Source organism: Mchenga conophoros, linkage group LG20 (assembly GCF_057382185.1).
Source record: "Mchenga conophoros isolate Kocher_MC1m ecotype Shallow Benthic linkage group LG20, M_conophoros_male_GT1.1, whole genome shotgun sequence".
In the NCBI taxonomy this organism is placed as follows: Eukaryota; Metazoa; Chordata; class Actinopteri; order Cichliformes; family Cichlidae; genus Mchenga; species Mchenga conophoros.
In genome coordinates this window covers 31,645,687-31,661,240 of record NC_140545.1, presented here as the reverse complement: position 1 = coordinate 31,661,240, position 15,554 = coordinate 31,645,687, and the positions used below count along the sequence as shown (strand labels likewise).

The 15,554-nt window shown below is 41.1% G+C and overlaps 1 protein-coding gene across 7 annotated transcripts in view; it reads right to left on the bottom strand.

Moving 5' to 3' along the window:
• Positions 1-15,024, bottom strand: part of hspg2 (heparan sulfate proteoglycan 2) — a 97,089-nt gene extending 82,065 nt beyond the window's left edge. For 3 of the 7 annotated variants that reach the window (XM_085260479.1, XM_085260475.1, XM_085260476.1), the window contains exon 1: positions 14,619-15,024. In XM_085260479.1, coding sequence (XP_085116605.1) covers positions 14,619-14,687 — 69 coding nt within the window. In that variant the 5' untranslated portion in view covers positions 14,688-15,024. The remainder of the gene's footprint in view (positions 1-14,618) is intronic. The other 4 variants (XM_085260478.1, XM_085260481.1, XM_085260480.1 and 1 more) reach the window with 2 other exon arrangements.
• Between the last annotated feature and the right edge of the window lie 530 nt (positions 15,025-15,554).

The window sequence follows — 15,554 nt, the reverse complement described above, 5'->3', positions numbered from 1 at the left end:
AATTCCATTTTTGATTCACTAAGTCAGGGGTGTCGAACTCCAGGTCTCGAGGGCCGGTGTCCTGCAGGTTTTAGATCTCACCCTGGTAATTAAGCAAATGATTAATTATTTTACCAGGCCTCTGGAGAACTTCAAGAGGAGATGTTGCGGAGATAATTTAGCCATTAAATCAGCTGGACACGTCTAAAACCTGCGCGACACCGGCCCTCGAGGCCTGGAGTTCGACAAATGTGCACTAAGTGGAGCAACAAACAAGCAGCAAACGTATGTTTCTACATTAGTGACAAAATATTAAGTAATACTTTTGTGCTCTTCATGTATTATTAACTAGGACTAAAATATAACATCACCCCGCTTTCCCACAACAACTCATTGTTCACTGTGCATGGAGGAATATATCAAATGGGCTACAATCCTAATGATGGCCATGTCGATCCATCTACCTTTCACAACACCTGTACCTGTTTGTGATTTTTCTCCATCTCAGAGCGTGATGTTTTAAATCAGTGCTGCAGAAAGTTTACATATATATCAAAGACTTAAAGGTGTTTTTGGCCATCTTCCAACCAGACAACAAACCTGAAGGCCAACATGTGACAACTGTAAACAAAGTCTGGGAGTACTTTTTAATGGTTGATGGATGAATTTCACCAGTCCTCATAATTCAACAACAGGCCCTTATTTGACTGCATGCTCACACCTACAAAGACATCTGTTTGCCAGGACTTGAAGCAATAATACAAGAAAGCAGAAGGTCTAACCTGCCCATTCATTGGAAGCAGATGTGAGGGATCTATTTCCTACTATAATAAAAGGTAATTATAGGCAAGGGGCCCTGTGTGTTCTTATGAAAACACAGGGAGCAGTGGTGGTTAATCAGCAAAGTGAACCCGTCAGGTATATGAGAGAAGCCAGTGAACTGCAGCCTGTTCTGTGTGTGACTCATCACTGTCATAATGGACAGGTCAGCACAAGCCGGCTGACCTTTCAAGGGGAAAAAAAGAGCAGAATAAGGATCATTTAAGACCCAGCTTTCACCGGGGTGATTACATCACTCCCTGTGACCTTTGTGACAGTTTACAATAAAGCTATACTTCTTCATAAAACGAGCAACAACACAATCTTTGCATGAATAAGAATCTAATAATACAAATATTTCTTTTGCTTGCATTTTTAGTCACATCACTCTATCATCTGCTTAATTCCTACCCAGGAGGCAGAACAACAGCAAGATGGGCAATAACCGACAATGCCTGCTATCCTTGAAAAAATAACAAAAAGTATATAATCATATTTATAATAAATTTGTTGCTCCTCATAGTTGAGACATGAAGTCTTTTTTTTTTTTGCACAAATGCACGAGTTCACAACTCTTTCATCTATAAGTACCTGTGCGCCTTTATTAGATTATTACAGGATTCATGAATTATTAACCTAAGTGGCATGTTGTCAGTGTTCTGGTGGGATGAGAAAAACTTATTAATCACTAAGTTTAACTTCTTAATTCTTCTTTTGGAGAAAAGTCAACTTTTGAGGCTTTTTTATAAATGTAACTGATGAAAAGGAAAAGGGTGGAGTGCCCAATCCGGGTCAGGGACGAGTTCTTGCCCCAAGTGGAAGAGTTTAAATCTTGTTCACGAGTGACGGGAGAAGGCAGCGGGAGATCGACAGACGGATTGGTGCTGCGGCTGCAGTGATGTCTGGATTGGTGAAGAGAGAGCTAAGTGTAAAAGCGAAACTCTCAATTTAGCAGTCGATCGATGTCCCTACCCTCACCTATGGTCACGAGCTGTGGGTAGTGACCGAAAGAACTCCCTTAGAGATAGGGTGAGAAATTCGGCCATCTGAGAGGGGCTCAGAGTAGAGCCAGAGGTGGTTCGAGCATCTGACAAGGATGCCTCGTGGCACCTCCTGGGTGAGGTGTTCCGGGCATGTCCCACTGGGAGTAGGGCCCCAGGGCAGACCCAGGACACGCTGGATAGATTATATCGCTCGGTTGGCCTGGGAACACCTTGGTGTCCCCCGTGGGCTGCTGTCCCCACGACCCTGCCCCGGATAAGTGGAAGAAGATGGATGGATGGTAACTGATGATTCCTGATTCCTACTACTGCAATTAAAAGTATTCACAAAGATCAAAATACCAACCCAGATGGATGTCACTTGCGTCTAAAAAGACTTTGGATGTAAATGACTATTTTTTCTGGTCCTTTTTAAAATGTCCTAGAGACTGAGCATGGCTAATGCCTGACATTACATTTTTGAGTGGTAAAACCTATGATTCATGCAGCGCATTTAAAGTGCCGAGCAGGTTTAAACATTAGTACCAACGCTTTGTGCTAACAAAAGTAGTGTGCAATGAAATATACAACTTTTTTGTAACGTTACTGGATCATTGACCTGACAGTCAGACAGCAGAGTTCTACATCAGGACTTTTTTAATGGTTAAATGACAATTGTTATGTAGATTTAATCTATAGATCACTTGGGTATGAGATATTACAAGAATATTACAACGGGTGCAACAACAATGCTGAGCCACTGCATCCAGAGGGCATTGGGCACCTAATCCTCGCCTGCCTGGTCAGTTCATTCCAGTAAACAAATAGGAACGAAATAACAACTCCACTCTCGTTCTACTGTTATCACTCTCAAATTTTGTTTTCCATTATCCCTGCACTGGGAAAGCACAGTTGAATCAACAGACTGAGGTTAGCCATGTGCCCGCAGGCAAGACTGACGTCTGTGCCAGAAAATCTGACTGCAGTCTGGTGTTTGGGCCAAATCTTATTCCCTGTGTGCCCCCATCTCCACCCCTTCTACCCATGACAGGGTCATAACAGAGCCTCAGCAGGTGGAGCCTGGTGGGAAAGACGGAGGCTCTTCATCATGACACAGTTTAAAGAACATCCTCAGTGTGTTCATAGTCCACATAAATCACTCAAGCCCTTAGTTCAGGGGAAGAACCATTTAATTACCCCCCTTAAAGGAATAATTGCCTGACTTGGCTTGAGATGCTGCCTGCATGACGAAGAACAAAAAAGTGAGGCCTTTACCATATCTGATGTTTATAGAAAGAACATCAAGGGCAACCGAGATTTTTAATTTAGATTAAAAAATCCAATACGTTTACCTCTTGGGTTCATGAAAAGAGATCAAGAAAAATATCTAAAATTGAACTATAAGTGTAAAATCAAATTATGTGCTCAGATTTTTTTCTTTAAGTGACACTCAACAGCTGCCCTTCCTGCAACTCAGTCTTTATTGGTGCGGTATTGCAAAGGCACAGTCGGTGGTCACCAGCTACTTGCTGGTCTTAACTGAACATGGGCTGACTCATTCATCCACTATGTCAGAAATTAACAGTGGGCTGGGTTTTTTAATGTGTTTTTTTCTGCATATCCTCTGACTATGCCATCTCTGACTGAGGGGCTGTAACAGTCCGAAGTAAATAAACAAACTTTTTAAGCTGACTATTTATTTAGATGTGCTCTCCTCCCACGGACTCAACAGATGGTTTGGTGGAGAGAAGATTATATACAACCACTTTGGCTTAAAACCACAAACATTTCCTTGCCCTACCAACTGTGTTACAAGGCCAACCTCCAGTTTGAATAAGCCTGCCAGGTACACACTGTCGAGCCTCAGGGCACATGATAGATGTTTAGCTACTTTAGTCAGCATGGTTGTTAAGCAGACTTTCTCATATTTGGGCGTGTGTGTGTCGGGGAGGGGGGGATGTTAGTTGGCAATACACCACAAGAAAAAAGATAAAATCTAAAAGGTTTTTCTCAGCTTCTTTTAGAGGGTGATCTGGAACAACTTCAAGAGAAATGTACTTCAAAATAATTAGAGGGCTCAGTGGTGATAGCTTCCAGCAAGAAGCTGTGATTTTAATCTAGTGAAACTCTCCGCCACCTAAAGGTCTGACATTATTTGCTATCAATACTATGATTTTCACTGCTACATGTATTTACATACAGATGAGTGTATAATGTAAGGCTATCACACTAACGATCATGTCTCATTATGTTAACATCGCTTGTTGGAACGGGGACCATTTGGTTATTTATTATCAGTTCAGCCACATGTCTGGTTAATTGTCCTGTTACCTACAATAGCTACCAAGTGTTAAATTCCTTTATATAGCTTTTAGCCACTTGGGGATATGCTCATTGGCAGTGGTTTCACAGTCAGATCTCTCATCACATCTGGATTTACAAACCAAGATGGTGACAATGAAAATGCACATCTCGGGGATTAAAACAGGTCTTCAAAAACCTTAACCGATTCTATTAAATGCATTAAAGTTTTCATTCTTACAGTACTTTTGATATTCATTATTATTATTATATTTGCAATTACAGTGGTCCCTCACTATAATGCAGTTCACCTTTCGCGGCCTCGCTGTTTCACGGATTTTTCTGTGTGCAATTTTGCATGCCTTTTTTTTTTCTTCTTTACAGCGCATTGTGTTCTGCATCATGATTGGCTGTAGACCATAGTCAATCTCCTCCGTGCCGTGTCCCCTGTACAGCACAGAACGTGTTCAGCTTCTTAAATTTACATAAATCTTCGATCGCTAGCAGTGTGACTCTGAAGTTCTGTACTGTATGCTTGTAAGTTTTCTCCCCAACAAACACAACAATGTCGATGAAATGTTTTGCACCGTCAAAGGCACCTGCAGTAGCACCCAAAAGGCAGAGGAAGATGTTAACCATCGCACAAAAAGTTGGATTTCTGGACATGCTAAAAGAAGGTGGAAGTTACCATATTTTTTGGATTATAAGGCACATTAAGCGAAACAAAACAGTCAGCCTTTACTCAACTCATTCTTCTTGCTTCCTCTACTTCCATACCATTGATTCATTAATGTTGAATTCTCTCACAGCTGCTCTATTCCCATGTGCTGGACCTGAAAACAGGGTTTGAGCTTTGGTTTCATTCTATAATACTGGACATATTTTTCCACAAAGGTTTGAACGTTGAGGGTGTTTAAACAAGAGAGAAACGTGTGAGCCTTAAAACAGTTATAATAGTTGTGAAAAATAAAGTTTGCCACTTCCTGGAGTTCACCCATCGCGGGTTATTTCCTGTGATAAATGAGGGACCACTGTATAATAAATGTGGTTATAATAAACAATAAATATGCGGTTAGGATGTATTATTTTCTCAACTCTGGTTTGTAGAAATTTGTAGAAATATATATAGCTTTTACATTTATTTAACCTGAGATCAGGTCATAGTCTCTGTGAGCGATTTTCACGTTTCATTAAGAATAGTGTATGTGCATATGTAAGCATGTCTATCAATGTCTTTTTCCATTACAGCAGAGTTTGGCTTACAGTGGGGATAACACATCTTCAAAAGCTGCAAACCTGAAAGGAAAATATTTTCACCCAAGCAGTGCTACTCAGTTAAAACATGCTGTGATGGAAATTCAAAAGTCATATACAAGCTGAGAGAGAAGGAATAAAAACAACAAGTGCTTGTGCTGGTTGTAATTAGATCCAGGGGAATTCATTAATCCTTAGTTCCCGCCTGTTATGTGCCAAGTTATAAAAACTAATAAGACCTTCAGTACAGCTTTGCAACTAGAAGCTGTGACCAGCCAAGAGACACTACAAGTGAAGTCAGTTTCATTGTGCAAGAAATAAAAACTTGTGAAATGTGCCTCTGTGTCTTCAATGCATGATAAAAAGGTTCAAAGAGGAGAGACGCTGGAGATGCAGAAATCCAGGACAATGTCAAAGACTTCAAATTGTGGGGATTTTTAGCTATAAATTAAAAAAGCGGATTTATATGGTAACTAACACACACACACACACACACAGAGGTACATCTGTGCACACGACAGCCTGGGTAAACTTTGCTTCAGAGGAAGCGGGGTCCTCTTGTTCTGTAGACAATTCATGGTTTTATTTCCGAAACAGGATGATGACTCAGCAAGGGACAAAACTTTCAGACCATCACAAGCCATTGCACTAAAACAATGGAGTGCTGGAAACCACTTAACTACAGACCCATTTGTTTTCAGAAAGCTCTGAAAATATCTCATTATGGACCAAATTGTCCTGTCCAAATTGCCTTCCTTGTTCTTGCAGTAAAAGGTGTGCAATAGGAGGATAGAAATTACTTCTTTATAGCAAATCTGATTTACTGTAAATGTTCATTCGCCACTGCAAGGTGAAAGGATTTGGAGATTTGAACAATGCATGCTATAAGTGAGTGAGCAGAAAGAATAAAGGACATGCAGTAAAAAAAAAAAAAAGTAAGAAAGCTCCCCTGAGAACAAGAGTTTCTCCTTGTGTGAGCATGTGTTTGTATCAGGCAAAAGAGTTGTTATGTCTTGTGGGATAACAGCTGACGTGATAACACACACCAAACTGGTCCTCTCCTGTCTCTGTAGATTTATTGTGGGGCACAGCTGAGGCCTAGTACACCAGAACTCAATTCTTCTGTAAAACCAGATGTAATGTTGTCATAGTGTTAGAAAATATAGAAAATATTGCAGAAAAAATATCATTTAGACATCGTATTGTCACATAGATTTTCCATTGCTTACAATTTTCAGCATTTTCTGCAGCACACACAGCAGAGGATCACTGCCGATCATAGTTGGAGGTGCTGAACCATGCATTGTCAAGACAATAAAATATTGCTAGAAAGTTAAAGAAACATAAATATAATTACAATAAATAGTTTGCATATGTACATCTATTTAAAAAATCCAGCAACTGATTTTTTGTTCCTTGAAACCTGGTATCTGTCCAAAAAATCCATTATCAGTTATAATCAAACTTTAGCAGCAGTGGCTTGAAGAGAAGTGCTGCATGCAAAAGGTATCAGTTTTACCCAGAGATATCTGAATCGGCTTGTTTTTGCAGGCATATGATTTAGTCGCAAGTTTGTGGTTGAAATAATCCCCTGTGTTTATTCAATCACTAATCTCTGTATAACTGATGTCAAAAACAGCTGACTTTTAATATTTCATGCAATAATGACAGATATAAATGTCTTAGATAAATTGGAACACCTGATGTCATACTGAAAGACTGAGGCTAGACCTTTAATTATGACTCAAAAGTTTATCTTCATCAGTTATTGCTCATAAAATAAAAGCAACACAGGACCAGCAATGTTCTTGCTTTGCATGTGATGTGTTTTAATAAGATAATTATTTCCTTCTAAAAATATTTGTTGTGGATCCATCCACCCATCCCACCATGCCCAGAGAGGCCTTCTCTGTAACCAATTCCTCCAGGCCTTCCGGAGGACCACTGAGGGGTTCCCAAACCTGTTGAGAGATGTAATCTCTCCACTGTGTCGTGCATTTGTCAAGGGGCCTCCTCCCGGTAGACACCCAGGAAGCATCCTAATCAGATACCAAACCACCTCAAGTGACTATCTGGCTAGCTCTAGGGGAGAGTCCAGCAACCCTTTGGCGGAAGCTTATTTTCACCGCCTGTATCCTAATTAGCCTGCTAAAAGACAGCAGGGTTGAGTTACTGCCATCAAAAACACACTTGAATTAAATGAAACTTGGCAGAAAGGGGAAGCCAATGTTTGCCCATTATTTACCTTTCAGTGAGTCATTCAAACCCCCAAAGCCGAATTCCACTTGCCGACCTCCCTCTGCGAATATTAAGGGTTTAACAGCAGCTTAGGTGGTGAATTTGCATCTTCTTACAATAAAGTCTTGCAAATGGGGAAGCCTTTTTGTTTCACATGTAGAGACTTGCTGCTGAGTAAGAGGAAGTGAAGCCAAGGTTCTGCAGGTTAGCTCTCAGAGAATGAGAACTCAGAGTTGATAAGACACCACAGGGTTGGACTTTTATAACCATTTAACTGGATGTCAGCTACAAACTGGGCTTTTAAAGAAAAAGGGGTAAAAGGTTGATAACGATCTCTTACCTTTGTTAATTACCAAAGAAAAAATGCTCTGTTTCCTACACACCAACATGCAATTGATAAAAAGGGCACGGGGTCCCATCAGAGTACTTCTATATGTTGGGAGGGAACAAACAAGACAATGGAGCCCCTTTAACCAAAAAGTGGAAGTGATTTCCCATCACTCCCTCTGAAAAGACAATGGCAGATTCAATAGGGCACAGGCTATGGACCACCTTCAAAGGGAGAGTGCAATGCAGTAAAGTTAGCATTTCAATGAATCTGTAATAAGTGCAAGCTTAGGTCCAGCCCACAGAAAAGCCAGTGAAAAGACTGAAGACGACTGTTTGAGATGGGGGAATTGCACAGACTTGTTACCAGTCTATTCCAAACCTTTTGTTTTGCATGTTAGATTTAAGGCTCAGTATTTCCACAGGAGTAATCACTGGCAGTAAAGAACGGCAATTTAAAAAACTTGCTTGTGTCGCAAAAATGAATTAATTCCACAAAAACTGGAGCACAATATCCCCTGGTATTAAGTATTCCCCGAACCGAACCAATCGATCTCTTTCTTAAAAGTTGAAATGGCAATATCTATCATATTTTGATGCACTTCTTTTTGTACAGACTATGAATGGTGTTAGGATAGCAGGGGGGAAAATCAGACATGTAATTCGCTGCGCTGAATTACTTTTTGGCCATTACTAATCTTTATTGCTTGTGGTCACAGTGCTGACCTCACCATGAACTCTGCCGGTTTTATTGCACCTGTGGCTCTATAACTCAGGAGTGAAGAGAGATATGTACAATATCAAATGTAGAGTGATCACGCCTTTTAAAGATTCTGGTCAAGGAATCCTTTAAGTACTTGTTACAGTGAAAATCGGGTCAAATCACAGACTTCAGTGTGAGTGTGAAGCAATAGTGTCAGGAATCTTGGTTGCTCAAATATACTTTAGGGAGTAATTAGTCTATCTAAACTTGGGCCTATTTATAAGTGTTCAATGGTGTGTTGAGCAAAAAAGAACACAAAAAAACCAAATGTGATAATAAGAGAAAGGAATGATAACTTATGACACCTTTTAACACTCACGTGTGGAAAGTTTTTGTTTTGTTTTTTAAATTAAAATCAGATTTAAATGTAGATTTGCACTTTCCCAGATAGAAGCTTTGCATCAGTCTGACTATGATATATACGTGTGATTTGGTGATTTGAACCAAAGCCATCCGCATGACTTCTTCAGAGGAGGAAACGCAGAACAAGTCTGAATGTAAAGAGATGACTCTAGCTACAACAAGCAGTAGTCAAAGTACCAGAGTCTCATGTCAGCACATGCACAACGTTGCTGCTGTACCAGCTGAGGTGCAGCTGTGTTTGGATTTGGCTCTTCTGTCCGACATGAAGCGACATTGGGCATGAAAGCACAGCACTCTACAGCCAAGAACCACAGAGTATCATGAAAAGACATTAGTAAGTGTCTGTGTGAAGTTGTGCCCAGAGGATAGGGTGGAATAAAACACCCTTGTAAATTTTATCAACCTAAGGGTTTGAAGCAACTTTTGCAGCATAAATTTGTATTTCAGAACACAAAATATACTTGATACTAACATTTTTAATAAAATACACAAACCAGATTCTAGGAATAACACGATAATAATAACCTACATTTACTGCAAACCAAAGGTTTAAAAAAAATCCCAAACAAAGTGGCTAACTTCAGATGTGCGGTGAGATTAACCTGTAGATTGATAAAAGAGTATGCCAAAATTTTCAGCATATTTTAGGTTGTTGTCATCTGTAGATGCCAATAGGAAAAAGCTCCCTCAAAGGGAAATGCTAAACAGAGAGGTGAACATTAAAGCCATGGGAGAAACTTTAAAAAGCATTGCAAACAGGGTGATTTTAAATTGGTAAAAAGTCAATGAAAAACTAAAATGCTGCAAGCTTTAGACCAGATAGTCAAATCAAATCAAATCAAATCACTTTTATTGTCACATCACATGTGCAGGCACACTTGCACAGCACATGCGAGTGAAATTCTTGTGTGCGAGCCCCACAAGCAACAGAGATGTGCAAACACAACAACACAAACGAGCAAAATACAAGAATGGCCAACCTGAAACTAATAAATATATGTACAATATATAATAGTGTATGCATTTCTGGATGTGTATACTAAATATTTTCCTACGTGTGTGTGTGTGTGTGTGTGTGTGTGTGTGTGTGTGTGTGTGTGTGTGTGTGTATACACATTTTTACAAATTAAATAGTAAAAAATAAATAAATAAATAAATAAATAAAAAAAATTTTAAAAAAATTTAAAAAATTAAAAAATTAAAAAAATAATAATAATAATAAAATATATAAAATATACAGAGTTGAATATGTGCAAAACAAGTGGCATTTATATACAGTGTGGAGTGCATAATGTTGAAGTTCCAGTAGTGAAGCTGAGGTGTCTATGACGTGTTCAGCAGTCTGATGGCCTGATGGAAAAAGCTGTCTCTCAGTCTGCTGGTACGGGACCGGATGCTGCAGAACCTCCTTCCTGATGGAAGCAGTCTGAACAGTTTATGGCTGGGGTGACTGGAGTCCTTGATGATCCTCCCCGCTTTCCTCAGGCAGCGCTTCCTGTAGATGTCTTGGAGGGAGGGAAGCTCACCTCCAATTATCCGTTCAGAGCACCGCACTACTCGCTGGAGAGCTTTGCAGTTGTAGGCGGTGCTGTTGCCATACCAGGTGGTGATGCATCCAGTGAGGATGCTCTCAATGGCACAGTGATAGAAGGTCCTGAGGATGCGGGGGCTCATGCCGAATCTTTTCAGTCTCCTGAGAAAGAAGAGGCGCTGCTGCACCTTCTTCACTGTTTTGTTTGTGTGTACTGACCACGTAAGATCCTCAGCCAGATGTACTCCAAGGAACCGGAAGCTGCTCACTCTCTCCACAGCAGCGCCGTTGATGGTGATGGGGGTGTGTACTTCTCTGCACCTCCGGAAGTCCACTATCAACTCCTTTGTCTTTGCGACGTTGAGGGTGAGATGTTTGTCTTGACACCAGTGGGTCAGGGCGCTGACCTCCTCCCTGTAAGCTGTCTCATCACCGTTGGTGATAAGACCCACCACTGTAGTGTCGTCCGCAAACTTCACAATGATGTTGGAGCTGTTAGTGGCTGTGCAGTCGTAGGTGTAGAGTGAGTACAGGAGAGGGCTCAGTACACACCCCTGTGGAGCACCAGTGTTCAGTGTGATGGGGGATGAGGTGATGCTGCCCAGTCTGACCACCTGGCGTCTGTCAGACAGGAAGCTAAGGATCCAGCTGCAGAGGGAGCTGCTCAGTCCTAGATCCTGCAGTTTCCTGTCCAGCTTCGAGGGAACGATGGTATTGAATGCTGAGCTGTAATCTACAAACAGCATCCTCACATACGTGTCTCTCTTCTCCAGGTGTGACAGGGCAGTGTGTAGTGTCAGGGCTATGGCATCATCAGTGGACCTGTTGTGGCGGTATGCAAACTGTAGAGGGTCCAGTGAGTCGGGTAGTGCAGAGCAGATGAAGTCCCTGACCAGCTTCTCGAAGCATTTGCTTACGATGGGGGTCAGGGCTACAGGTCGCCAGTCGTTCAATGAGGAGATGGTGGAGGATTTGGGTACAGGGACGATGGTGGCCATTTTGAAGCAGGCTGGGACTACAGACACATCAGATGTAATTTCATTACATAAAAGCAGGTCTACAGGAATGAGTGTTAGGAAGGGATTTTAAGGAATTCACTGATTCTGCAAGACTGAGCTCATTAAACAAGTTACAAAGCCAAAGGGTCCTGATAGCAAAATCATAGTTCATGAAATATTTCAGAGTAATTGTAAATGTAAAGGCTGTGATGCATGTCTGTTCAACCTGTAATTATCTATAGACTCGATGAAAACCCTTACAGAGAAGCAAATCTTCTCTGTGAGGTGGAAAAGCAGCAAAGGACGTGTCAGGCCAATGAAAAGGTTATAGCAAAGCAGCATGACTGATTGTGAAGACAAACACGTGAAAAGTTCAGGTAGCAGTGGCTAATGTAGGCTATGAATAAATAATGAGGAACTCTGCTGAACTGTGAAACAGAGCCAGGTTCGGAGTCCTCGCCTCTTGATCTCTATACCGTTCCAAGTCACACTTCGCTGCAGAGTCAACAAATGCCAGCTTCCTGGCCTGCTCTCCATATGTGCCAATGTGCTTGAGGGTGGGGTGGGCCAATTTAGTGCAGTATTGTCCCATCAACCAAGATGGCCTCTCTCCTGGGACTATAATTCAACAATGCAGTGTTTACCAAACCTAGTCTTCAAGCAATTATGTGAATGTGTCCAGGGGGCAGGCTTTCCCTACTGTTCAAACTATGGAGTGGAGTTGGTGTTTGCACTGCTGTGCTTTTCAACTCCCCAGAGTCCTCATTGATTCTGAATGGGAATTAAACACCAGGTAGCTGGATCTGAAATGACAAAGCACCACACAGACGGCCGACCACTTCACCAAGTCTGCATGGCACAAACTGACTACACCATCGAATCAAACAGTCACTGCATAATATTTAGTAGGGGGATGAAGGGGTCGAGTTACACGCAGCAGAAAAAGACAACAATTCAGACCAATGACACACACACACACACTTCAGACTATGTAGTCATAGCGATCCAAGCTGCCCTTCCCCCGCCGCCCCGAATGAAGTCAAGGAACACTTATGACAGTCTATACTGGGAGAAATTTCTGTACCAAAATTGTCAGTGGTAATGTCACGGTTAGTCTGATGTCATACCCCCAGAAAGCCAAGTGACCTCCCAAGCTTACATATGCTTAAGAAAGACATAATGAAAAAAAAACAGTCATCATTTGTTTCTTATTAAATATGAAGCTGTGTCGATGTTTGGTTCGCACAATTCTTCACACTTTTACTGCTGCTTGTTCACAGTGGGATATGGGTACTCTTTTTTATTTATTTAATGGATAACTCTCACCCACTGAGTTTTTATTGACTTTGATTGTCTTGAGCTGTTGCGCATGAAGCTGACATTCCAGCACGAAGGAAAGAGGATCTCGTAGTAACATCAGTACGCGCGTGTGCTTAATTGAATCAAGAGACAGTTCGCCTGCTGGAGTTCAAAAGCATAATACCAGAAACAGATGCTGTTTGCGGTTACAGATAATTCAATTATACTGGTGTTGTTGGCCTAACAGTCAGCCAAGGCTGTGGTAAAAGTGTAGAGGCCATCTCATGTTACCTTTCAGTGACAGAACACAACAGGTGATAATAGCCCTCTGGAGCTGACTTCTATAGATCGATGATATTGAACATACATAACTTATGGTGACACTGAAGACACACGCGATACATGTTCTGCCACTCCAAACGAAAAGCTCAGTGCTCAATAGCATGGCATCACCGGATGTAAAATATATCTTAAAGTCATGAAAACTTCAACACTACAGCTTTTCAAACGTCAAGCGTACCACTGCTCACACACCAAGTCCAGCATGTGAAAGATTTATGTCTGCTGACCTGTGCAACTATGTCCCATCATTCAAAAAGGATTTGGTTTAGATCAAATCAACACAGAGATGTCACAGATATTTCAATCGTGACAGCTCTGTTTATTGGAGGGCATAAAGGTGAGACACCAGACGGGATTTGCAAAGGGTGGGGGCAGTCTATTCTCAGCCGCCCGGTAACGGTCATCCTCTATATGATTCACAGCGCAGACACAGAGGCAAGAAGACAAACAATATCTTAGGCTGCAATATCAGTAATTAATCAAACAAATATATTCAACACTGTGTGGACTGTACACTCATTTGTTAGTTAGTTACCAAGCAAAAATATTTCAACTTCATATTTGTTCCATTCATTTGTTGTTTGCTCTCAATTGGACATAATGAGCAATACCAAGCCAGTTTTACATCCTAAAAACTGGATCGAGTAAATAAATGAACAAATATTCAATAAAGATAACTGCTGGCTGCTGCCTTAAGTGAAAACAGACATAGGTAAGAAATTCTCAGTACAGCACATTTTTGTACCTGCAGTCGCTCTTGAATACACGTCAATGGTAATGTTGAGGTGAATGCATTTCTTTTTCCTTTTGAATAACATTACTGAAAACTCAAGCCATCACCCTCAAGCGACCTGCATCTTTTATTCTCAAGAATTCCAGGCTCTCCAGGACAGAATAAAACACTCAGCCTAAATGTGAGAAGACACAAACTACCAACTACCACAGAATTCTGTTATTTCCGGTTTTTTTAATCATTGTCAAACATTGCATATCTTAGTTATAACAGAAAGCCTAGGCCACGCAAAATGGAGCCTCACAAAGTTTAAGAAGGTTTAGGAGTTGAGTACTCCAGGGAGACTATGAATAGCTTGTTTCTATGGACAAACTTAGCCCGGCTCGGAGCCTCTAGTTTGTCATATTACTTCTAAAAGCATCTTTACAGTTCATGCTGACTGGATTCAGTTATACAGCCCACCTGCATGTGAGCAACCCGTCGCCACACATTTACCCACAATCAACACTACTATCAACATATGACCTTTTAATAGGATACAAAGACACTGCTTCTTAACCTTAACTTGATTTTGGGGAGTGGAATAAATTGTTTGTATATTTGAGTTATGTAAGCAACTGATAAATAAAGTCGCCAGTGGGGAGTTTAAAAGTAAAATGAAAGCGTAAAGAGAAAGTTTGAGCTCACTTACAGTAAAAAGCTGCGATGTGAGTATGAAAGAGAGGATAAGTCCACAGATCGAAGTGGTCAGAGTGCCCATTTTCCACCGACCCAGCACAGGCTGTAAATGCTGGGGGAAAGGGGGGAATACGAGGGTCCTTCACGCCTCCTGGCCACTGGAACGGTGCACCTATTTCAGACTTTTCTTCTAGAAACCCGACTGCTCCGCTTCGTCCCACGCCCGGTGGGACTTCATCAACAGGTAAAACGGATCCCTTCTCGTGTTTTTCTCTCTTTTTCTTTTCAAAAAGATTACGCAAATAAAAAAGATCGACACTATGGGGCTTCTTCTCCCTTGCACTCCGAAACTTGGGACTTGTGGTGGGTTGAATGCAGCCTTGCAAAGTCAATGGGAAGTCCTGTGCGGAGAGTGCGCTGCCGAAAAGTAAAAGGCGGAATGGAATTCATGGAGTGCTCAAAGAGAGTACAACTAATACCACTGTGGGGAGACGTCGCCGAGAATAAAGTGTGTGGTGGTGGTGAAGGACGTTTTTAAGTCTTTACTCGAACAAAAGTAGCAAAGCACCACTGTTCCAATACTTTAGTATCCTGCAAGTAAAAATCCAAAAGTATTCCGGGTAATCTGTAAGAGTGCAGAAATTACTTGATTTCCAAAAGAACGAATTCGGCACAGTGGCTCAGTGACAGGCTTTGATACTGAAGTGGAATTTTGAATGGGTAATTGTAGGACTGATTTGATCAATTGTTGGAAAATTCAGTTAAAATGTAATTTAAAAAATGAAATTCTAAAGTACATTAAAACTGTTTACTGACCATCTGATTCGTGTTTAAATGAGGACAAGTGTAACAGCGTAGTTAATTATTATTTTATTATAACACATATGAGTTACTTTTTGTTTATTTTTAAACTAGCTACACATCTGAATTATCCAGAAATAAGTAACAA